The 24660-nt window shown below is 47.9% G+C and overlaps 1 protein-coding gene across 1 annotated transcript in view; it reads right to left on the reverse strand.

The window, feature by feature from the left end:
• The window catches only part of LOC125945815 (MIF4G domain-containing protein-like), a 48099-nt gene that overhangs the window by 18335 nt on the left and 5104 nt on the right, over positions 1-24660 (reverse strand). The window contains exon 2 of the mRNA XM_049668113.1: positions 3350-3485. Coding sequence (XP_049524070.1) covers positions 3350-3485 — 136 coding nt within the window. The remainder of the gene's footprint in view (positions 1-3349; positions 3486-24660) is intronic.

Consider the following 24660-nt stretch of genomic DNA (forward strand, 5'->3'; position numbering starts at 1 on the left):
TATGGCCAGCATTGTCATAAACGTCCAAATGCTGGTCGGCCACATCTCTCCACTCGCAGAGGAGCAGACTAACAAAATTGGGCAGGACGAGTCTAGCCTATTTATTTATTTATTTACTTGCTTTCAGTGGAGTTTAGGCTTTACATGGAGGAGTGGTAATAATACATATACATTCACCAAATACAGATTACAAAAGATGAGCGTAAGTGCGGATTTTAAATTGTCTCGGTCCATAGTGGAGACGATGGCAGTGGGAAGGTGGATCCAGTCTTGACTAGTCTTCAGGATAAACGAGTCAGAGTACGCGTTAGTCCGGCACGATGGTATACCAACTTTCACATGGTGATCGAGATGCGTAGATACATAGTTAGGAACAGTATAAAGACTGTTTTATGTTCTCGTTTAAAACAAATAAAGCTTGTGAAAAAGGCAGACGATTCACGAGAGGACGAGTGGAAAGATTATAGAGGCCTAATGTCTTTTTCTTCATACATGTATTACACGACATGCGAGAAGGATCAGTTGTGATAAAGGGTACAGACCTTTCCTGAATGACTTGGATAGCTTTAACTAGTGATAGTGTATGCGGGTTCCTAACGGATGGAGCGTACTCCAGCTTGGACCGTACAAGTGCCTTATAGTGAAGAAGCTTTAGTGGCACAGAGGGACAATGAAAGTTTAGGAAAAGTTAACACAGTGTACGGTTAGCATTGTTGCAGATGTACTGGATGTGTGCATTTTAGGTCACATTTTTCGTAATGTTAATGCCAAGATTCTTGTATTTATTAACAAAAGAAATAGCCAATGAATTTCGTGTTTTGTGACACAAGGCAAAAGAAATAGCCGAGCCATTGAGGTAGTAAGTGGGTGGTTCCAGTAGTTTAGTGTTTCGTGTAATCCTCATAGTTTTGCATTTTTATTATCCAGGGACATACGCCATACATTGCACCAATTGGAAATCTTGTTAATGTCGGTTTGAATACGGAAGACGTCTGAGTCACTAGAAATTTTTCTGTACGAAACACAGTCATCTGCAAAAAAAAGTCTGTATATGAAGCAATGTTAGTGGAAAGGTCAATAATGTAAATTAGAAAAATAATACCCGAGGTGTTCCAAATACACGTGCTGGGTTCTATAATCAAGAAATGACTCAATTCATTTCAAACTATTTGTGTTGATATATTAAGTCGGCTGAGTTTGAATAGTAGCAATGAATGTGAGATCGTGTGAAAAGCTTTCGCAAGGTAAATAAATAAACAATAAACACCTGAAGAGCAATATAAATAGGAAAATAAGTCATGAGTGAAAGGTATTATGTTTCATAGAAGTGGTTTTTGCGAAAACAATGTTGGCAAGGTGAGAAGAGCGAGTTGATTTCCAAGAAACTTATTAAAGTTGTGGAGATCACGTGTTCAATTAGTTTGCACAGAATGGGGATTAGAAGAATAGGCCTTTGGTTATAGGGTTAAAAACGTCACAAGATTTATACACCGGAACTACCTGCCCCACCTTCCAGTCGTCAGGTAGTGTGGCACATAGAAGTCACCGCGAAAATAAAAAGATTACAATAAGAGTAGATGACAGTAATTAAAAATAATTCGCAGTTTCGCCCGAAAGGCAAAGCATTGATTGCGATGAAAGGATAGTAGTTTAATGGGCCGTATAAAGTTGTAAGCCTTCGTTTACTAAATAAATAGACAAGCACATTGTCACACGCGCACAGGTAAACATGAACATATCTCGCTCGATGACCCGGAAGCTCGCTGTGAAAACGCCGCAGTGAGAAAGCGCACGAGCAGCAGCGGGCAAATGGACCTTCGCGCTGTCTCTCGTCTCGCTTCAACGTGAACTAAACGTCGAAAGCACAGCGCATACGAAGCTGCCGGCACTCGGCGCATGCACTTTGTTCCCGTCGCAGATCGCTTTGAAGATGAGGCCCACGCGGGGGAACTTCGGCCACATGGCAGGTCGCTTTCAAGATACGGCGCCCGCGCGGCCGCCCTGTGAGCAACTGATGGAGTAGAATGCACCCCCCTCTCCCTCGCCTCGCCCCCGTGCCTCGCACGCGAAAGGCCGTGCGCTTCCGGCCTGTCTTCCTCCCTCGCGTGCGCTACATTGAGCCGCGATTGCAGGCTCACCCTCGTACGCTTTCACTCTGCACACAGCGTACGGCGCGCGGCGACAATTTTACCGTCGTTGGACTTTATACGGAACCTCACGGCGATGGCGACAATGACACAGACGCCATCGGCAGAAATTCGCTTGGAGTGTCCATATAATGGCTATCGCAATAACATTACAAATAATGCTGTCAGTACCTGCAGCTGATGAAGCTTGAGCTCTTTCAGTAAGTTTTTGAATTCCTTCGGAGTTGATTGTTACTCCTTGCGTAAGCGGAAAGTTCTTATAATCTGCGTAAGGTGCCCTAGTATGAACAATATCCGAAAAAAACTTATGGAAAGGCATCGTTCAAGATGACGCAACTAAGGTAACGTGGAACTATGTTGTCATTACCAGATTTGAGGTCTGTATTTCTTTGCGGGCATAGTAATATAATTCAAGATTTTCGATGATTAGTGGCGGGTTAAGGAGGAAATGTTTCATGAAAAAAAGGGCGCTCAGCTCGAGTGAGAGCACGTTTGTAGTCAGCGGCAATTGTCAGGTAAGCGGACCATCTTGGAACTGTTTTACGCAATTTTCACTGACTCAAGATGCGTTTCTTCTTGTTTTGTAGTCGTTTCAGGCATATGTTAAACAACGGTGACCGCTTAAGGCAACACGAAGTGGAATGCATTTTTCGATGTGATCATTCGCCTTTTCGCCAATAAATCTTGCCCAGAAGTCGGAGAAAAATTCATCTACAAAGCATGCTAATTCAGCATTGAAAGCTAAGAAGTTAGCATTCTATAGTCGCCGATAAAGTTATATTCCTTGGCACTCGGGGTGGTTTCCATGATCGTGTAAAATTTATTGCGGATTGGTCCTTAATCCAGGAAACACAAACAAAGAAGACACAGATTTTGGAGGGGTTGTCAGGACAACGCATAGTTTCAGAGTTGACATTTCACCTTGAATTTGACTGCAAATGTAACAGAATTGACCGCAAATGTAACACGCTTTATTGAAAAACTAAAAACTAAAATTGAACTAATCTGGGATGCAGTGTTGTGTATGAAGAGACTTCGGCAGAGCGAAATAAATGCACTGGATGAAGCGTACAGCTTCTTGACTTACTCCCGACGGATTTGAGAATTGGCTTAAACAGGTTCGCTGTTTTTGATGTCAGGTTTGATCTGATTAGTTATCATTTGCCAAGTATTTTGTAAACTGCGTGTCTCTGAAATGTTACCCTGTATCGCTTTTTCAACGATCTCCCGGTAGACAGCAGGCTGTTTTTTGCTCCACGCAATGGCTCCGGAGCAAATTAGGCCGCTGCCTGCAGCCGCCTCCTGGCGCTCTGTGGGGGATGGCAGTGTGGAAACAGTCTGGAGGAGAGAAGAAAGAGAATGAAGCAAGCGTACTCCGTGTAATGACTTTCTGACAGTGGTGACAGAAGTGGGAAAGGATGGTAAGTTTAAAAGGGAAATGAATATGAATAGGATTTCAGGAGAACCGTTAATCAACGTAGGAAGCATAAAACGAACGAAACAAGCTGTACTAAAACATTAGATGACAAAATCACGCAAGTGCGTCTCTAGACAATTTTAAATACGAGCTCAACGGGCACCCATTACATGGTAACTGTGTACGCCAGGACATTTCCTAAATTTAGTTCATCTAAAAAGAAAATTTGCGCAAGAGATTGTCTCGTTCGCGCAACAATGTGGAAGCGCCGTTTTATTCATAGGACCTTCTTCCGTCTGTACTGGCAGCTGCTACTCGCCGTGGCGGTGTAATGACTTCGGTGTTGCTTTGCTAAGGCCGAAGTTGTGGGATCGAACCGCGGTGGCGGCGGCCGCATTTCGATGGGGGTTAAATGCAAAAACACCCGTGCACCGTGCATTGGGTGCACGTTACAGAACCCCAGGTGGTCAAAATTAACCCCAAGTCCGCCACTACGGCGTGCCTCATAATCAAATCGTGGTTTTGGCACGTAAAAGCCCAAAATATTATTTCATTTGGCATCTGCTCAAAGCATGTACGTGAAACCATCTCAGTAATAGTCAAGAAGGCGTAGAAGCGGCAAGCTTCCATTACCCGCCTGGTACCGCATTCGTCGTTTCCTATGCTTCCCTTCCAACAACAGAAGCCCACCAACAGCCAACACAGAAGAGGTCTCAAATGGAATTGTAGAGTTACTGGCAGGAGAGAATGCGTTATTAGACAGTTTCAGTTTAGCGTAGTTACCGGAATAGCGGGCGTACCGGAATAGCGGGATCGAAATGCGCATGCGCAGAACGCTAAACGAGCCATACCGTTTACCGTGCGCACGCTATTTCTCAGAGTTAACGTTACCGTGTTAGCGTGTTTACGTAGTGTACGTAAAACATGGCGGCGGTCCCGGCCGCCCGCTTCGAACTGAATTTGGAGTTGCTGTTGAATAATTCACTTCGTTGGTAGGAATTGACTGCGTAAATGGCTTTCGCTTACCTTCAGGCAGGATCGACAATATGTTTTTATGGATAATTTAGGGGAGTTTTCGAGATCGCTTCTCGTTTCGAACGCGCCTAAGCCTAACGAAAGAAATTTGATGATGATTTGATGATGATTTAATGGCATCCCCTTTGAAACGGGGTGGCGACAAATAGTCACCTAGCCTGCTTGATTTAATCAGGTATACTACACATGTTCTTTATCTAGCATTTTTGTATACCCCCCCCCCCCCCTCTCATTATCTTTCTTTTTCAAAAATTTAGCTTGTACCACTGCCTATGATTTTAAGAGATCAGGTCGTATCCATCTTTGCCCTGCTTTTTTTCCACCAGTACTCTAATCGTCTCTTGCTGATCTCTACGGCTGATCTGTTTATGTTTCCTTCCACTTTAAACCCAAGCGCTTCTGGGAGTTGCACGTTACCTACGGTTCTCGCTGGGTGGATCCCGTCGCATTCCATTAGGATGTGCAGAGTGGTCTCTGGATCTTTACTGCAGCATACACATGTCTCATCTAGTTCCGAATATTTGTTCCGATATGTTTTCGTCCTTATGCAACCGGCTCGAGCCTCAAATAGCAAGGCACTGCCCTTTGTGTTATCGTACAGATTTTCCCTTCTAATTTCTTTCTTCTCATTCTTGTAAATCTCCATTGTCCTTTTCGTTTCCATTCTTTGCATCCAATTCACGGTCTCTATTTCTCTCAATTTCTTTCTGATGACCCCTGGTTGTCTATTTACAGTTTCTATTATCCTCTACTTGGTTGCCAACTTCCTTGACCTCTTCCTCCATTCTGTGTCCACGCTTTTCATGTAGAGATACTTGTGCACTTTAGCCGCCCATTTATTTTCATCCATGTTCCTGAGCCTTTCTTTAAAAGTAATTTTGCTTTGTGCTTCTCTGACTTCAAAAGAGGCCCAACCCATGTCTCCATGCACTGCCTCATTTGTCGTATTACCGTGTGCTCCCAAAGCCAACCGGCCTACTGATCTTTGGTTACCTTCCAAACCCGCCAATATATCCGATTTTAAGCATATAATGGCATTTGCGAATGTTAGCTCTGGCACCATTACTCCTTTCCAGATTCCACGCACCACCTCATACTTATTGTGGCCCCACAGTGCTCTGTGTTTCATTAATGCTGCATTCCGCTTCCCCTTTATTTTCAGATTATCTTGGTGGTTGCTTGAGTAATTCTTTCCTTCGTTTATGTGTACGCCGAGGTACTTATATTGCTTCACTATGGGTATTACTTGCTGTTGAATTGACACCACGAAGTTACTCGTGTGTTCATTAAAGATCATAATCCCTGATTTCTCTGTGCTAAACTTAAGGCCTAGATTTGTCGCTGCGTTCCCACAGATATTCGCAAGTATCTGTAAATCTTTTTTATTGTCCGCTAGTAGCACAATGTCGTCTGCGTACAGCAATCCAGGGACCTTCTGTTGCACCATTTGTCCATTACGCATGTAGGATAAATCAAAACCTAATTCGCTGTTTTCCAGTCGTCGTTCTATGCCCTTGACGTAAAGCGTGAACAACAATGGTGACAGAGGGCATCCTTGCTTCAATCCTTGGTGAATTCCCACCATTTCATTTCCTTTTCGGCCTTCCCATGCCACTTGTACTTGGTTGTCTCGATATATCTCCCTCAGCAGCTCCACGAAATCGTCATCTATGCCTTCGTATTGAAGAATATCCCACAACAATTCCCTGTCTACGTTGTCATAAGCTCCTTTAATATCTAGAAATGCTACCCATAAAGGTTTTTTCTGAGCTACTGAAATCTCTATGCACTGAGTTAGTACAAACATATTGTCTTCTAAGCGTCTGCCTGGCCTGAACCCATTCTGTAGTTCCCCCAATACACCGTTTTCCTCCACCCACTTCGACAGTTCTAATTTTATGGCTTGCATTGCCATTCTATATATCACCGACGTTACTGTAACTGGCCTGTACGAGCTCGTCTTATCCTTATCTCCTTTGCCTTTGTAGATGAGATTCATCTTGCTTTCACGCCATCCAACGGGAATATTCTTTGTTCTAATCACTTGCTCTATGACATTAGTCAGCAGTGCCTTGCTTTTTGGACCGAGGTTTTTGATTAGCTGTATTGGGATTTCATCGGGTCCTGCTGCCGTGTTGTTAGGGACATTTTCTGCTGCCTTTTTCCAATAAAAGCTTTATATGCTGAATTTTGATCTCTCAAGTCTCTCTGTTGTTGCTGGATCTGTTGTTTGAAGTACGCTTTTTCTCGTACCGAAGTTATGCCTGATAACGTCTGTGATGTACCGCAGCGCATCATCGCCTTCATAGATGTTACCGTCTTCATCCCTTATAGCCGTTTGCGAGTTTCTAGTTGGAGCTTCTAGTTGGAGCTCCGAGTGCTGTTATATGGTTCCAGAATCTTTTTGGGGCGCCTTTGTCTCTTTTTCTTCGAGATGTGAGCGCCACCTGTCGATAAAGTCGGGAGATAGGCGCGACGACGGCATATGGCCTCTGAGATGCGAGGATTTCGGAGGCTATGGTAGACAGCTTGTACTGCTTGAGTAGCACTGACAATTGGGCGAGTTGGTACGGATGCATGGTTTTAGAAGGGCGCAACAAGGAAGACGCTTGTCTGTTTCACTGCAGATCGACGGACATGTGAAGTAAAAATACAACGCGCTCCTGGCTTCCACTGCGCTGCCTCTCGCACTTTCCGGACGCACACACACGTAGACTTAGGTGCCCTATGTATGCGAAATTCAAAGCGTAATGGAATAGCGTCCCGCACGTAAACTACGCTATCACGCTATACTAAAACTCTCTTTCTGCAAAGTACGTTTGCGGAACGGTAACGCTATTTTCCGTAACCCCGCTATTACGCTAACGCTAAACTAAAACTGTCTATTATTGCGGACACTCGAGACGCGTTTAAGACGACACTTCCTGTGAACTGTCAAAGGTCTCCAGGGCACGTACCGCGTTTGGCTGCAAAAACAACGAAGCCATATGGACGCACCGTAGACTTCCGTTCAATCGGCTCGGCAGCGGAGTGAGCCCAGTGTTCTGGCTTGCGCTACTGGCTTAAGCGCTGCGCACGCTAGCACTGGCGCTCCTCCTGAGCAGCTATGTGGTCTGGGTTTAGTGCACACTAAGCGTCAACTTCTGCCAGCCGGCGCAACTAAGACCGCGCAGTTTATGGGGCAGTTTGCCTCGGCCATCATACCGGCTATAGTGCCTAGAATACACTGGCCAGTATATTCTAGGCACTGTATACCGGCGCTTCGTCGGTGGTTGGTTTACATGGCGGCTGCCTGCTCCCCCGTGTAGCTTGTGGCGCTGTAGCTAGAACAACATTGCTCTGATTACTTGGGAAACGGCGTTCTGTAGATTCCAGTACCATGTTCGGGAAACTGAACGACGTTTTTCGCGACGGAAACCTCAAGAAAGGCCAGCGTTGTTTGAACACAATTGGAGGAGCTTAAACGCAACACATTACCTTGCCATAGCTGTCTGAACTGCATCTTACCGGCCTAAGTACCAGTTATTAAAAACCGTATTATGCACTTACGCACTAATAGTACGGAAGCATCCAAGGATAGGATACTTCCTAAAACGCATGTATGTGCATCTCGCGCTAAACCTTTCGACGTCTACACAAGCTAGTTCTAGCTGTGTCACAGCGTCAGCTACATTAGGCTACCTGCGTCGTACCCTGCGTACATGCACTTCCGTAAAAAAAAAGCCGATTTGACATTTTTTAGTTCGCATTCTGAATTTGTGTCATCGGTAAGGTCATTCTGTGAGGAATACATGTGATACATGATAGAGTTAATTAAAAATTGGCCTACCTTCATAAACGTTGCCAAAATGCAGACTGGACAAGTTCGGTGCGCTCATGATTAGGAAAAGCAAGAAGGGACGAATACGACAGAAAGTCACAGGATTGCGCTATTAACTGAAAAGGTCTTAATGACCTATTGCAGACTACTTAAATAGGGTGTTTCAGCCAACACTTTCAAAATTTTTTAAAGGTTGCCGGTGGCAGATAGCACAATTCTAGTTCATGAGGTGGTTGGTCTACTTGAAGAGCCGGACATTACTTACACAAAAAAAAGATTGAAATGCATTATCCACTAATTAAAAATCACTAAATAAGTGTTTACCTAATGAGGCTATTTGTCTGTATTCCCGGGCTTCTTTCACGCTCGGGAAAACACTTTTATGTAGCACATATAGCGCAACAGAAAGCTGTATCGGGAGTTTTAAATGCGAACCATTTCTTGGCGAACATTTGCCGCTTTGACAGTATCTATCTATCTATCTATCTATCTATCTATCTATCTATCTATCTATCTATCTATCTATCTATCTATCTATCTATCTATCTATCTATCTATCTATCTATCTATCTATCTATCTATCTATCTATCTATCTATCTATCTATCTATCTATCTATCTATCTATCTATCTATCTATCTATCTATCTATCTATCTATCTATCTATCTATCTATCTATCTATCTATCTATCTATCTATCTATCTATCTATCTATCTATCTATCTATCTATCTATCTATTCACCTACGTCTTGGTGCTCTCATGGTCGTCTCGTTAACTTGGAAGGCACTAAAATTGGCATTGTATGACAAGAGTGTATGACGAACAAAAATATTAGGTCATGACACGCGTGTCATGTGATCGTGAAACAGCCGCCTAAAATAGTAATGACACAGCGAAAGAAGATTAACACTAAAAAGCACTGAAATGGGTTCGGACGTTTCTATTAAGTGAAGGAAACACTAAATGATGGTGGCAGAAGTCATAGTAAGGAGCATGATAGCAAAAATGACAATGACTTAGCGAAAAACTATTAACACTCCAAAACCCCTAGAATGGCTTCGAACGTGGGTACTAAATGAAGGAAACGCTAAAGAATGGTGGTAGAAGTCATAGTTATGACCATAACTCAGCAAAAATGCAATGTCTCAACAAAAGAGATTAACACTAAAAAACAACTGAAATGGTTTCGGAGGTCGGCACTAGGTGAAGGAAACACTAAAGGATGACGGCAGAAGTCAGTCATGAGCATGACTCAGCAAAAATGACAATCACTCTGCGAAAAAAGATTTAACACAAAAAATCAATGGAGTGGGTTTGAATGGGGTACTAAGTGAAGGAAACGCCTAAAAGTTGATGGTCGAAGTTGATGGTCGAAGTTGATGGTCATAGCCATGAGCATGACTAAGGCTTTCGCCTTAAGGTCTCTTAATCGTGGCGAAAGGGACCCCTGAGGAATGATGACATGAATGTCATGACATGCGTGTCATGTAGGTCATGAAACAGCCACCCACTTCTTGGTGCTATTTTGTTTGTAAAAACAAAAGAGAACACCCGGTACATGTCAAATGGCTTGCATGTGAGCGGCGGTGAATAAGGCTTAAAGTTAGCGAAAATCTGCGTTTCAATTTTCACTTCACAGCTAAGTAAGACAGGCATGTCACCAATGTCTATAGTTATTGACGTGCTTTGTCGTTGTCGACCGCTTCTTCCGGTCAGAGCCAAGATGCAGATTTACTTTGCTCTGTGTTTCCCATCTCAATTACTGCACATTAGTAGGGACAGCTACCAATAAAAGAAGGATTACGAAAATATTACCACTTTATAAAAATGGTTCGTCACATAGCTAGTCTTGACTACTACTCCGCAACGCAGAATGTTTTTTTTTCTGAATCTCAGTATTTAAGAATTTCCGTATTATAGGAGGAAATAACTTGTATGCTTATCAAATACTCCCCTCTTTTTACTTCTAACAGCTTAAAATATTTTATTACGAACGTTTCATTCCTGACGAAGGAACAGAACACGTACATGCAGTTCTGTATCCCGGACAGTGCCAAGATTTAGAAATAAATTTAAATTACATTGTTTAACATAATCTGCCCGCGATATTAAACAAATACGAACCTCTAAGGAATTGAAGTGCCACTTCGTAAATTTGCAGTAATTTAGCTTTTTATTTTTTAGGGAAACAATTATACTTTATTGTTATCAGGTAATGGAATGTTAAATAATTGTCCCTCAGTTATCGTCTTTTTTTTCTGTATTATGAAATACTGTTTGTACACCTATAACAGTTGATGTAGACATGGTTCTTTTAAACTGGTGTATTGATGGATTTGTTATTTAGTTCAAAAAAGTTATAAAAGTTATCTATTTTTGATTACGCAATGTTACGTCGTAATTGCTCTACCTGGAATCTTGCGAATGTTTGCTATATAAGATTTAACATAATAGCTTTACACATAAAAATGTGTTTTTTTAATCTTTGAAACTGGTTTATTGTTTGCACTGTTTCAATGGCTATTATTTTTGTTGTTTGCATTCCTGCTCTAGATCCTGTGCGAAAAATATAAACACTATTGCAAAAGCTGTTATTATTCTCTAATTAGCGTTTTATTCGGATTGAACAACATTCCGTGTTTGTTTTGTTGTTGTTTTCCCCAACGTGTACGTTCATGCCTGAATGTACGCAGCTGCCTTGTGCCGGTTTATGGGCCTAGTCAAGCTGCTCATTCCTTTCTTTCTAGGTTGTTTGTGGCAATAGCAACGTGAATTGAAGTTCGATAAGAATTAACGTACTCCCGGAAGAAGCCGATTATCGTCTGCTGACAGTAGGGCGCGGCCGCCCGCATAGGAAATAAACATTGGCCGCACTGCCTAATGAGATCGTAGCCATTGGGTCTCGCTAATTTCGATTAGTTTTTAACAGTCAACTAGCCTCGAACCTGGCGAAGCTTTATGTAAGACCACACGTACGCTTGTCAGCGCGCGCTCACTCCTGGCAGCTCCTGGCTAGACGCCTTCACAGACATCGCTTCGTATTGAGCGAATGACAGCGCTTCTAAGTGCGCAATTTGGATGAAGCTACTATCTGTCCATCAAGCTGGAGCAGGAAAAAGCCAATCCGCACGACGTAGCACGCCCAGACTGGAGAACATGAGCGCGAGCGCGCAATCTGGCCCTTGGCGTACACACCACATCTGGCCACTACAGTTGCAGGCAGCTGCGTCTGCTGCGTAGCGTAGAAAAGGAGCCCGCTCGCTGAGGTCCCTACGTCTTGCTCAACCAGCGCGTACTATGAGTCGTATGTGTGGGTGACGTGGCTCCAGGTGCGTGGCGAGCCTCTCCGCGTGCCAACACCCGACTGCAACAGACCCTCTGCCTCCTGAGTTGCACACCGTCGAGGAGTGCCGCCATCGTGATCGAAGTTAGTTACGAGTGAACGTTAAGACGACATTTCGTTCGACGCTCGGAAATAGTCTGATAACCGTAAAGTTGGTTTCGAAAGTAAATGTGTTACTTGCCAATCGGTGCGAGTAAGCCGCGCGTATATAGCTGTCCAGTGCAGTGTAACACAGCCAACTGTGAGACCCCGTGAACTCAACCGTAGTTTTGAGGGATAGCACACGGGTTTGGCGCGTCGTAGGGATCAAATTTGGAAGTAGTGACCTGTTCATGAACGTCTCAAATCAAATGTGAGCTGCGCGCTATAGTGACGTTCTGAAGGTGGAGTGTTGGGGCCGCGGCTCGCTCCATTGTAGCCGTCGCAATGCAACGCATTGAAGCAGAAGCGGGAGCACCCCGAAGAGGATCAGAAGCGATTTTTGATTGCCAATAACCCCGCTTCTGCTGGACGCAGAGATGTACTTTTCGTTGCAAAGTATTTCTGAAATAGCCTATAATAACTTGAAGTGCATTTGCAGAATTCGGTAAAACGGGGTTCGATCCCTTTAAACAGCTGATCAATTATCACAGGTGCTTTTCATTTAGGGCAATGAAAACCCGTTTGTGAGCTAAGCTCTGAAGCCTGCTTTCTGCAGTGGCAGATGAATTGGGCTCCCGTACTAATTTTCATCAGTGCCCCTGACACGGTAGTCATTTGGTATATGCGCACGCACTGCGGTTGATATTGCCACGTTAAGTTGGCGGCGAAGGTCCGGACAGTGGCACAGCTGCGAGTCACGAATTTAACTCAGTAATGACAGAAGTGCCCAGAAAAAAAATTAACACTCTACCACGCTCATCGATCGTCGAGATGTGTGAGGTTGTATCAAAAAGTTTCTACAGAGGCTCTGTGTAGAAGAAAGTAATTTAAATATGTGAATTCAAACACTATCACCTTGAAAATGGTTCCCTCGGGCAGCAATACAGGGCTTGCCATGTTCTAAAATAAATTATGGGGTTTTAGTGCCAAAACCACTATCTAATTATGAGGCACGCCGTTGTGGGGTACTACGGAATAAGTTAGGCCACCTGGGGTTCTTTAACCTGCACCTAAATCTAAGTACACATGTGTTTATCTCATTTTGTCCCGATCGAAATACGGCCGCCATGGCCGGGATTCGATCCCATGACCTCGTGCTTAGCATAGCAGCCGAACACCATAGCCACTAAGCAACCACGGCACGGCGAATTTGCCGTGTTCTCTTTAACTTGCGAATATGTGCTGGAAGTCTTCTTTTCTGTATCGTAGAGTGCCTTCTGTGATTCGCGGCTACCTTTGCGCTGGGTTTTTATTTGGGAAAACCGCGAAAACATCACTGCCCCTTCCACTCCATTAAGATGGTCGAACCGCGAAGCTGTGTTAGTTACACAGAGTGTTACGGGTCTTACATGTGCATGTGTTGCACGTGGTGCAATTGCGTAAACACAAGTAAACACAGATCTACAACAGGAAGTTATATCATATTGAAACGTTGCGAGGCGAGAAGAGGCAGCAACTAGCGCCCAGCGCGCCCTCTCATTGGTCGCCTCCTCCCCCCGCACGCCTCTCCTCCTCTGCTGGTCACGTGACCTGCCCTTTACCGGGGCGGCTCTCATCCCTTCCTGGTCACGGGCCCTGCGTGACACCGGACAGACAGCGAAGGTCGACTAAAAACAGATCCGCTGTTCATAAGTAGGAGCCAAATCTGACGAACAAGGTGAATGGGAAGAGAAAACATTTTGTCGCAGTTTCACCCGGAAGGCGAAGCACCAATTGCGATAGTAAATTAGTAGAGAGCTATACGGAGTAAGGATAGTAGTTTTATCAGCTGTATAAACTTGGACATGCAGCAGCACCAGCAACGCGCAGAACTGTTGTCGGCACCGTCGGCGTTTTGCCCGCGTTCGCAGCGAACGCGCTCGGCGCTTTTATATAAATACGCATTTGGTGCCGCAGCTAAACGTCGCCTCCCCTCCCTCCCTCCCGTCCCCCCGCATCCTTTCGCGCGACGGAAAAAGTTGCGTTTTCTCTCTATATATGGAAAGGAGGAAAGAGACGCTTAACTCTGCAGCCCTTCAGGGAGCACGGCGCATTGGCGCTGAGCCGTGCTCCCTCAAGGGCTGCAGAAGATAGCGCCAACCTTTCCCTTTCCCTCAAGAACCACTTATCATCACGGCGCAGAACGCGCGTTGACTCTCCGATGTGCGTTCGCTCCCCGTGAAAGCGCGCGTCCCTCGTGCCCTTTTACTCGCACATACAGCGTCTGGAGCGCGGCGACGAATTCATCGCCGTTGACGTCATACGGAACCTCAAAGCGACGGCGACGCCGACGGCAGAAATCTGCTTTGGAGTGTCCATATAATTGCTATCGCAATAAAACATTGTTTTTGGCCAGAAAGCAACGTGTGCGGATTCCTCTGTGACAGAGTGCATGGACGTCTTGCAGCATTCCGCTCCTCGTACGGCACAGATCGGGCCGATTTTGCTAAACGTCCTCTCTCAGAAGCCCTCAAATTTGGCAGTTATTCTCGATTTTCCTAGTCTGGCCATTCGGGAAAAATTCCTGATCAGTGTAGCAAGAATTTTTTGGAAGCGTGTCGCTAAAAGGAGGCGAAAGAGTAGCTATGTTTCCACTAAATTGTGCAACGAAGTCGCTAAAATTGTCGATAATACTTTCGAGTAAACTTCATTCAACCCAGGCGTTTTGCAATACTGTAACATGCGCGAGCATGATGTAAATATTCTGCGGAAACATGTCACGTTGGTCTTTAGGGTCTGTGTGAGTGAGAAATAAACAGTGAATTTACCAGCAGTATGTACTTTACTATTACTATTTACTTGGACACTACTTTACTATTACTTGGAACTTTACTATTGTCACGAGCCTCGAGGAGTAGCCCAGAAGGTTTAATAGACGTAGAGCAGCTGGCTCTTGGAAGACGCGACCGTCGGGGCTGGCTCGAGCAGAGAAGGGGCGCGCGGTCTTCTTTCTTCTCTTGGGCTCGACCCACTCTTGCCCTCGACCCACTACCTACAGGTGGCAATATCCCCCCTTACGAACAAAAGCATCGCCTCGATGCTAAAAAAAGAATAAGTGTAGAAGACGAAGAAGAAGGCAGGCAAAGCGAAAGTACAAAAAAAAAGTAGCCGTCACGCCGGCACAGTCAATGAACGAAGAAGCAATCTCCCAAAGATAAATGAAAAGTAGAAACAAAGAAGGGAATGAGAGAAAAAAAAAACGAAAACAAAAAAAAGTTACGGACGCGCAATGTACGGCTTCATGCGCACAACATGAACTATGTCTGAGGTCGGTTGTCTTTGTGTCCTATTCCGCGTCTGTGATGTTGTGTCCGGAACAACTTCGTAGTTTACATCACTGACGCGGCGGAGCACTTTATACGGACCGAAATACCGGCTCAGCAGCTTTTCACAGAGGCCACGACGGCGAACGGGGGTCCACACCCAAACTTGGTCCCCGGGGTTGTAGGACACGTCCCTGTGGCGGATGTTGTAGCGTCGTGCGTCTGCCTGCTGCTGCTGGCCGATATGCAGCCGCGCGAGCTGCCGAGCTTCCTCAGCACGCTCTGCAAATTCCTCGGCGTCAGTTGTAAATAGGTCAGCGTCTTGACACGGCAGCATAGCGTCCAGCATCGTCTGGACTTCGCGACCGTAGAGAAGGCGAAAGGGCGTGAAGCGCGTCGTCTCTTGCACGGCGGTGTTATACGCGAAGGTCACGTAAGGCAAGATCCGATCCCAAGTTTTATGTTGAACGTCGATGTACATTGCGAGCATGTCTGTTACCGTCTTATTCAGTCGCTCTGTAAGTCCGTTGGTCTGCGGATGGTACGCGGTCGTCTTGCGATGCCTGGTGTTGCTCAATTCAAAAACTTCGTCCATAAGCTGCGCTGTGAATGCTGTGCCTCTGTCTGTTATTACAGTGGAGGAGCACCGTGACGCAAGATGATGTGGCGCATGAAGAACTGCGCTACCTCTGAGGCCGTGGCTCGTGGGATCGCCTGCGTCTCAGCATAGCGTGTTAAATAATCAGTCGCGACGATCACCCATTTGTTGCCGTCGGCCGAGAGAGGAAACGGTCCGAGAATGTCCATGCCGACTTGGTCGAAAGGCGTGTGAGGCGCTTCAATTGGCTGAAGTAAGCCAGCCGGTTTAACGGATGGTGTCTTGCGGCGCTGGCATTCACGACAGCCTTTAACGTACTGTTTGACGCTTGCCGAAAGCCCGGGCCAATAGTACATTTCGCTTACTCTAGCGAGTGTTCGCGAAAAGCCTAAATGACCAGATGTCGGTTCGTCATGGCAAGCGAAGAGGATGTCGTCGCGCATGTCCCTTGGAACCACCAGGAGGTAAGCACGGCTGGTCGAACGAGCATTCTTCTTATAAAGCACGTTGTCTCGCAGACAGAAGGACGTCAGCGAGCGGGACAGATGGCGTGGTATGGTTGTGTCGCGGCCCTCTAAATGATCGATGATCGGTCTAATCTCAGCGTCGTCACGCTGCCGTCTGCTCAAGTCCGACGAACTAATGGCGCCCAGGAAGCCGTCATCATCCTCTGTTTCCTGACTGGCAGGATCAATGGGTGCGCGGGACAGCGTGTCAGCGTCTTCATGCTTACGGCCAGACTTATAAACGATGGTGATGTCAAATTCCTGTAGCCGCAAGCTCCACCGTGCCAGTCGTCCTGAAGGGTCGCGCATGCTTGCCAGCCAACAGAGGGCATGGTGGTCCGTCACTACTTTGAAGGGACGACCATAGAGATAGGGTCGAAACTTGATGATCGCCCACACGACAGCGAGGCACTCTTTCTCCGTAGTCGAATAATTCGCCTCGGCACGGGACATGGAGCGGCTGGCGTACGCTACAACTCTTTCCACTCCATCTTGAAGCTGAACGAGCACTGCGCCCAGGCCACTGCTGCTAGCATTGGTATGCACCTCAGTATCAGCATCATCGTCAAAATGTGCAAGAACGGGTGCTTACTGCAGGCGCTGTCGTAATTCAGCAAAAGCCGCCTGTTGCTCGTTATGCCACACAAATGGCGTATCGTCCCTTGTAAGGCGGGTCAGGGGTTCCGCTATCTTCGAAAAGCCTTTAATAAACCGGCGATAGTAGGCGCACAAACCCAGGAAGCGCCGGACGGCCTTCTTATCGGCAGGAGCTGGAAACGCGGCCACAGCGGCAAGCTTGTCTGGATCGGGTCGGACCCCTTTGGCGCTTACTACATGCCCGAGGAACTTGAGCTCTTCGTAACCAAAGTGGCACTTTTCGGGCTTAAGTGTGAGGTCTGCCGATCGGATGGCTTCTAGCACACTCCGTAGGCGGTGAAGATGCTGCTCGAACGTTTCGGAGAAAATGACCACATCATCCAGGTACACAAGACAGGCCTGCCACTTCAGTCCAGTAAGGACAGTGTCCATCATTCGTTGGAAAGTAGCCGGGGCTGAACACAAGCCAAAAGGAAGCACTCGAAATTCATAGAGCCCATCTGGAGTCACAAAGGCTGTTTTCTCTCGGTCGCGTTCGTCTACCTCGATTTGCCAGTACCCGCTTTTTAAATCGAGAGAAGAAAAATAGTGGGCACGCCGTAGTCTATCTAACGAGTCGTCGATACGCGGCAGCGGGTACACGTCCTTTTAGTCACGTTGTTGAGCTTGCGGTAGTCGACACAGAAGCGTAGCGTTCCGTCTTTCTTTTTGACAAGAACGACCGGAGACGACCACGGGCTGTTGGAAGGTTCGATGACGCCATCGTCAAGCATCTCCCGGACTTGCGTACGTATGGCTTCGCGTTCTTTTGCCGACACGCGGTAAGGCTGCTGGTGTATCGGGCGTGCGTCTTCGTACGTGATGATCCTGTGTTTAGTGATGGAAGTCTGGCGTACCTTGGAAGAATGTGCGAAGCATGTCCTGAATTCAAGCAAGAGCTTGCGCAGTGCTGTCTGGCTATCGGTGGACAGTTCAGAATTGATGTCGAGATGGCCCAGAGACGTGTCTGCTGTCTCCACTACTTCTGACGTGAAACAGTTGTTAACGTTTGCTACTGCGTCTGCAAACGCTAATGAAGTGCCGCGGAACAGGTGTCGGTGCTCGTAGCTAAAGTTGGTGACAAGCAATTGCGAATGACCAGCACGAATCTGTATAACACTTCGAGCCACGCAAACACCTTGCTTCAGTAGGTGTTCCAAGTTGCTTTCGGCCACCGCTTCGCCATCGCGTAAGCCACAGCATGTGACGTCGACGAGGACACTGGCTCGTGGAGGAAGCGTGACACTGTCTGCCGAAACACGGAGTACGTCATCGCGCCGTTGGCCGTCTTGCACGTCGACTGCTCGTTCGGAAGAGAAAGTGATACGACGCTCTTGCAGATCGATAATCGCGCCGTACTCCTGCAGGAAGTCAACCCCAAGAATAACGTCGCGGGAGCATTCGCGTAAGACAAGGCAGCTCGCTACGAATGTTGATCCTTGAATCTCAACTCTAGTCGTGCAGGCGCCCAGCGGAGTAACGACGTGGCCGCCAGCCGTCCGAATCTGCGAGTTATGCCAGGGCGTGATAACTTTCTTCAGCTGCGTTGCTATTTTCCCGCTTAGAATCGTGTAGTCTGCGCCGGTGTCCACTAAAGCACTAACGGCATAACCGTCAATAGTCACTGGTATATCGAGCGAAAGCCGGTAGTCCCGTTCAGCTGCAGGTGATGTCGGATCGGTAGGTTTCCGTAACTGCGTCCGTCGGAGGTCTTCAGCGCTTCGACCGTCAGCGACCTCGCCCCCAAAGATCGCCTCAGTTAGTTTTCCCGGCGGGGACTGGTCGACCGCTCGGGAGAATACCGCTGGGACGGAGGTGAAAATCGTCTCGGAGACGGCGATCGCGACTGCCGCCTGGCAGGCGGTGGCAAGCGCTGCTGAGAGAGGTAGTCCTCAATGTCCCGGGGTCGCTGGCCGTATCGGGGCGGCGGCGAGTATGCGGAAAAGCCGCGAATCCCAAGGCGCCGGTATGGGCACTGGCGGTACAGGTGGTCAGCTTCACCGCAGTGGAAGCACAGAGGCCGATGATCGGGTGTGCGCCAAACATCCGACTTCCGAGGGGGCGGGCGTCTGTCGTCGACGTGGTGAACCGCTCGCTCCGAATGGTGGGCAAATGGAGCGGCATGAGCAACGGGCGGCGTGGTGTACCCAGCGTCGTAGTACGGTATCGGCTGTGCCGACTGAACTGACACCGTAGGAACAGCACGAACGAACAGCGGCGGAGAGGAAGCAGGGCGCTTCAGGGCTTCCGCGTAGGTCGCACGGGGGTATTCAGCAGGTACTGGCGCGGCGTTAGCAGGAGGCAAGGTGTCACGAAGGGCCTGGTGCAGTTCGTCCTTTATAATGCTTGCTATGGAGCTTACCGTAGGTTGCGGTGTTACAGCGGCCTTTTTCAACTCTTCACGCACTACAGAGCGGATGAGTTCTCGCAGAGAGTCACCGTTGCTGCCTATGGCCGCGAAAATGTCAGCAGTAGACATGCTGTTCGCTTGCCGCTCATATAGGTTCGAGCGGTGCAGAAGCATTTTTTCCATGGTCACGGCCTCGGACAAGAACTCCGCGACCGTCTTCGGAGGGCTCCGTACGAGGCCAGCGAAGAGTTGCTCCTTGACCCCGCGCATCAGATGACGTAACTTCTTCTCCTCCGTCATCCTTGGATCCGCTCGTCGGAAGAGGCGCGTCATGTCTTCAACGTACGTGGTCACAGTTTCGTTTGGCAACTGGACGCGGGCTTGAATCGCTCGTTCCGCTCGTTCGTGGCGATCGGCACTGGTGTAGGTCTCCAAGAGCTGCCGACAAAACTCGCGCCACGACGTCAGTTGCTCCTCGCGGTTCTGAAACCACGTACGCGCGCCATCCTCCAGGTAGAAGTAGACGTGTCGGAGTTTTTCCGTTTCGTTCCATTCGTTCACGGAGGCCACGCGCTCGTATTCGACCATCCAGTCTTCGACGTCTTCGAACACTGTGCCGTGAAACGCCTTCGGGATCCGTGGGCTCTCAAGTGTGTACCGGTTCGACATCGTGCTTCCCGTACCGGTTGGGGTGGTTTGAAGGGAAGCGCTGGTCATACCGGTTGATGTGGTGGGAACTGTAGCGTTGACGACTTCTGGAGACAGTCCCCTGATCCTGCGGCTGGCCCGATGCACGGGAGTGTCGACAGGCACTGGATTCGTAGCGCGTATCCTTGGAGGGGTCTGCAACATCCGTGAAGACGCTTACCCAGCACCTCCACCAGTTTGTCACGAGCCTCGAGGAGTAGCCCAGAAGGTTTAATAGACGTAGAGCAGCTGGCTCTTGGAAGACGCGACCGTCGGGGCTGGCTCGAGCAGAGAAGGGGCGCGCGGTCTTCTTTCTTCTCTTGGGCTCGACCCACTCTTGCCCTCGACCCACTACCTACAGGTGGCACTATTATACTTGGATAAGAACGGTAATGACAGCTGCAATTCGGCGTTTAACCTCAGGTTGTAAGGTTACAAATGCAGCACGATTCAAAAGAGCACAAGGAATCTCATTTACCACGCAAAAGGCACTTGGTCAACAATATCCCTGAAAATTTCCTAATTCTTGGCTGCTGTACAAGGATACCAAAACTATGGAAGACGCTCAAGGTCACCAGTTAACGTTGGGATAACAATTATGTGACCTTTTATGCAGGTAAAATACTAAGCTTCCACCTCCTCGTCTACCTGAACGCTCTTCGTAGTAGTGCTTTGTCCAAAAAAAACGGGGTTAATGCTTTGTACGCAAGCAAGCAAGCATGCCCCTCTTCAGCGCTTCATTGCCACGACGCTGCACTGTGGTGCACTTTTGTAGTTTTAGGGGCGAAGCACCTAAGGGCCGAACCTTGTCCCTCCCTCGTCGCCCGTCATCCATATCTCTGGTTTGCATGCAGTCCGCTAGGGGCGCTGCGGTGCACAAGGGCGTTCATTTCCGACGCGCGCTCTCTTTCTCTCTTCAGCCATGGATGATAACGGTCGCTTGTGATAACGGCGCGCCCGCTATGGATGAAAAGGCAAGAGTGGCGGCTCAACTGCAAGCGGAGTCAAGGGCTTGCAAAGTTGCTGCAGCTCGGCGACGGAGACAACACGCGAACCCGGAGTAAATGGCGCGGGAAGCTGCAGCAAAACGGTAACGCCGGCAAGCGGACCCGGAGCTGAGGGCTCGCGAAGCTGCAGCAGCACGGCAACGCCGGCATGCGGACCCGGACCTCAGGACTCGCAAAGCTGCAGCAGTACGGTAACGCCGGCAAGCGGACCCGGAGATGAGGGCTCGCGAAGCCCTCGCTTGAACCGAGAATCGACGCCACCACCAACCTCAGGTAGAGAACGCTTGCGGCGTTTTGCCGCCGCTTCCCGCGCTCTCGCCGCCTCTGGGTCCGCTTGCCGGCGTCGCGCTTGAACTGAGCATCGGCGCCACCAACCTCTGGTAGAGAATGCTTCCGTTGTTTTGCCGCCGCTTCCCGTACTCTCGCATGTAGGGGGGATTCACGGTTACCCGAATGATCCCCCGGTGCTTCGCCCACTCATCATCATTCACTTCGTAGATATGCGGTGATTTTTTTATTAGTTATTACAGTTAGCATGAGTTAAGTCGTAGGCTCGGTTTGAGCGGTAAATGAAATTTTATGCGTAAGTGTCAAATGACCCATTGAGCGAAATGCAGCTCCGCTAAAGTGAAACCTGCGAAGCATGCAGTGATGCCGCTTACTTTACCGTGATGACGACGACAGATGACGCCGGCAGCCCGAGCGCATAAGGTGATTCGCACCTAAATATCTACATGAGCAAGCCCAGCCGATCCTATGTATACGCCTCTCTACAGTCCATCTCTTCTTATTCACTTCCTGTGTTCTAAATCTCTTATTAAAATTTGTAATTGTCCACCAATCGAACGCATTTAGTTAAAGTGCCGAAACCGGAGCGCTAAGACCATACAAATCGGTTTTATAAAGAACAAAAACAAAACAAAAATGCATGATGTCGGCCCACTGGTAATCCTGTGAAGGCGACTGTTGCTTCAGCATGGTCACAGAGCCTGCGCGTCATAGAGCCGATTTCGGCTGCAACATATAGCTTTTGAATAATAAAGTGCGCTCTAGAAGGCTGTTTTGGAAGCCACTTTCCTAACTTTGAAGTCGTTAAATGTTGCAGATTTTTTGTCATGAAAAGAAGTAGCCGGTCACTAAATCAAAAAAAAAAAGAACTATCGCTTTGCAGAGAACAAAAAAAGTCGCTATATCTCCGGAAAAATGACTAAAATGGCAACACAGTTTCTGATCCACAATATCGTGAATGACGAAAGGACCATGAACATGCACTTTGTTGAGCTACACATTCAAAACATTGAGAAGGCAGATACAGGGCACCATACACTTACTTGAATGTCATGTTTCAGCACTCAGACAGGGTTACCTGTGTTCTTTCCTACGTGAGCGGTTCGTGAGTTCTGCGGCGCGGGTCTTGTGCTGGTTCGAGAGATGGCGCCACGCTGCGTGACCAAGCCGGCAGCGCCCGGCGCGCCGCGGAACTCACAGACCACTGGCGTTGAAAAGAGCACAGACAACCCTGTCCAACGTTACTAGACTAGCTTCAGTTGTAAAACTCTCCGCCCGAGCGCTTACCGCCACTGTCGCCACTCCTTGGGCAGCCGCGAGATGGCGGCGCCGTTCCATCGCGCTCCACTGCAGGCGCCTCGCCGCAGCCTTGAGCTCGTGCGGACGGGCCGCTTGCGCGCGTTTCTAGTTAGAATTAGTGGTACCATGCGAAATCGGTATCGACCTACAGCAATAACATATATCGGGCTAGTTGGTTCATACTGAAAGAATGGTAAACTGCACGATAGGAAGAAACGCATACGACGAAGCGCAGGAGCTGCGTTTTTAAGTGCCGTGTGTTTCTTTCTGCCGCCTAAACTTTTCACGCCGTTTACTCGTCCCATACAGCAGCTTGGCACGTTTTCTCGCTGCTTTTACTTGCCCAACGCTTTGGTCTGGGGCATTTATACGCCAGCTAGCGAGCCCAAATTTGTTATCCACAAAAATAACAGCACAACTTTCTTGTAAACCATTGAATGCTTCATTAAAGAAAACGAAGTAAAAGACAACTGTATGCCCCTATATATAGCTAAGACTTAAACTGTCGCAAGGGACATAATCTAGGCAAATGATTTGGGCCTACGTGGAAACCAACTCCACCTACAGCAGCTTGGCACGTTTCATCGCTGCCTTTACTTCAAGACTGGATCCTTGCCACTGCTCCAGGAACCCTGCCTAAGGATGCATTTTCATGCAAGCTATGCGTGTATGCGAGTGACTAAATGGAAATTAGCGTAGCTTGCACAAGTGGCGCAAAGCTAGAGAAATAGCGGAGCTGTTCGGCACCTAGCTGGCCCTGGCCTTATACGGGTTATGCTTTTCCGGAATTTATTGATTATTGATCGATTACCTATTGATTGGCAATCGTAAGGTATTGGCCACGTATTTGGGCTAGGGTAATCACTACCAAGTCATATCCAGCACTTCTCAGAATTTATTGAATATTGATCGATTATCGATTAGCTATTGATTGGCTATCACAAGGTGATGCGAGGCGCAGCTGTGCGCAGTGACGTCATCGCTAGGCGAGTTTTGGCGAACACTATGCGGGGAAGCAAAAAGCTTAAACAGTTCCGCTGTTAAAAATTTAATGATGCGTGCACTCAGTTCCTGAAAGCGCGAGGGGCACCCAACACGACTTAGCGTATTCTCGGACAGGTCTTCGAAGATAGCCCAGAACAGGTCACCAAACATCCCTCTTCGTTTGCGTCCCCCCCCCCCCCCCCCCCCCCCCCCCGAGGGAAAGTTCGGGAACACTTTCGGCACCGCACCCTCGGCAGATGTCCACTTGTGTCGTGGCACCTCAGCCGTCTGTCCATTGATAATATGCACAAACAGTTTAAGATGTCCTGCTCACGAAAGTGTAAATCACACACCATGGATTTCGCAGAGAGTTCCCGGTCGGCACGAGGAATCGCTCTGTTCAACGCCGAGCGAAGCGTCGCATTGCTGGGAGCACACAAGAAGTGGCGCACCGAACTGTCGACATCGTTCGATAGCCGCTTGTTGTAGTCAGGAACGCAGCACGTCGACATCGTCTGCTAATATCATTAAAAAATGCGGTGAAGGCTACAGTTTCGCGGATGACATGATTCTTCAAATCCGCCGTCAACAACCAACCACAGAATACACCAATGCTGCACCGCGTTTTTCGTCCAGCCAGTTCGCGTAGCCGGCTAGTGGGGAAGTGAAGCTGGGTGCGACGGCAGCGCCATGAAGGTGCGGGCAGGGGGCGGTTCCGCGTAACGCCGCCGAGTTTTACAACTGAAGCTAGTCTACTAACGTTGACCCTGTCTTAGTGCTAAAACATGACATTCAAGTGTATGGTGCCCTGTATCTGCCTATTGAACGTCGTTATTGGAAATTACAATTGAAACCTCGGCGTACTATAAATGACAGCTTCAGTGATATTGCGAACAAACATTAAGGAAGAACTCGGACGCAATATTTTTTGTAACTTGTTTGGGCAGTAACTAGCGTATGGAATGCGGTGCTAAACAAAGTGTTGGAGGCTAGAGACTCCATTTTCATAAGTTTTCACTGGTTGCCCGTATGATCTCATTTTTTTCTTGCAACGATGCTCGGATGGTCTCGTTTGAGTGCTCGGATAATGGCTCTGGCTTTTGGCTCAAGGTCACTTGGAGGTCGCCGACAACGGGAGCTAAAATCATGGGCGCTATAA

The sequence above is a fragment of the Dermacentor silvarum genome, chromosome 5 (assembly GCF_013339745.2).
Source record: "Dermacentor silvarum isolate Dsil-2018 chromosome 5, BIME_Dsil_1.4, whole genome shotgun sequence".
NCBI lineage: Eukaryota > Metazoa > Arthropoda > Arachnida > Ixodida > Ixodidae > Dermacentor > Dermacentor silvarum.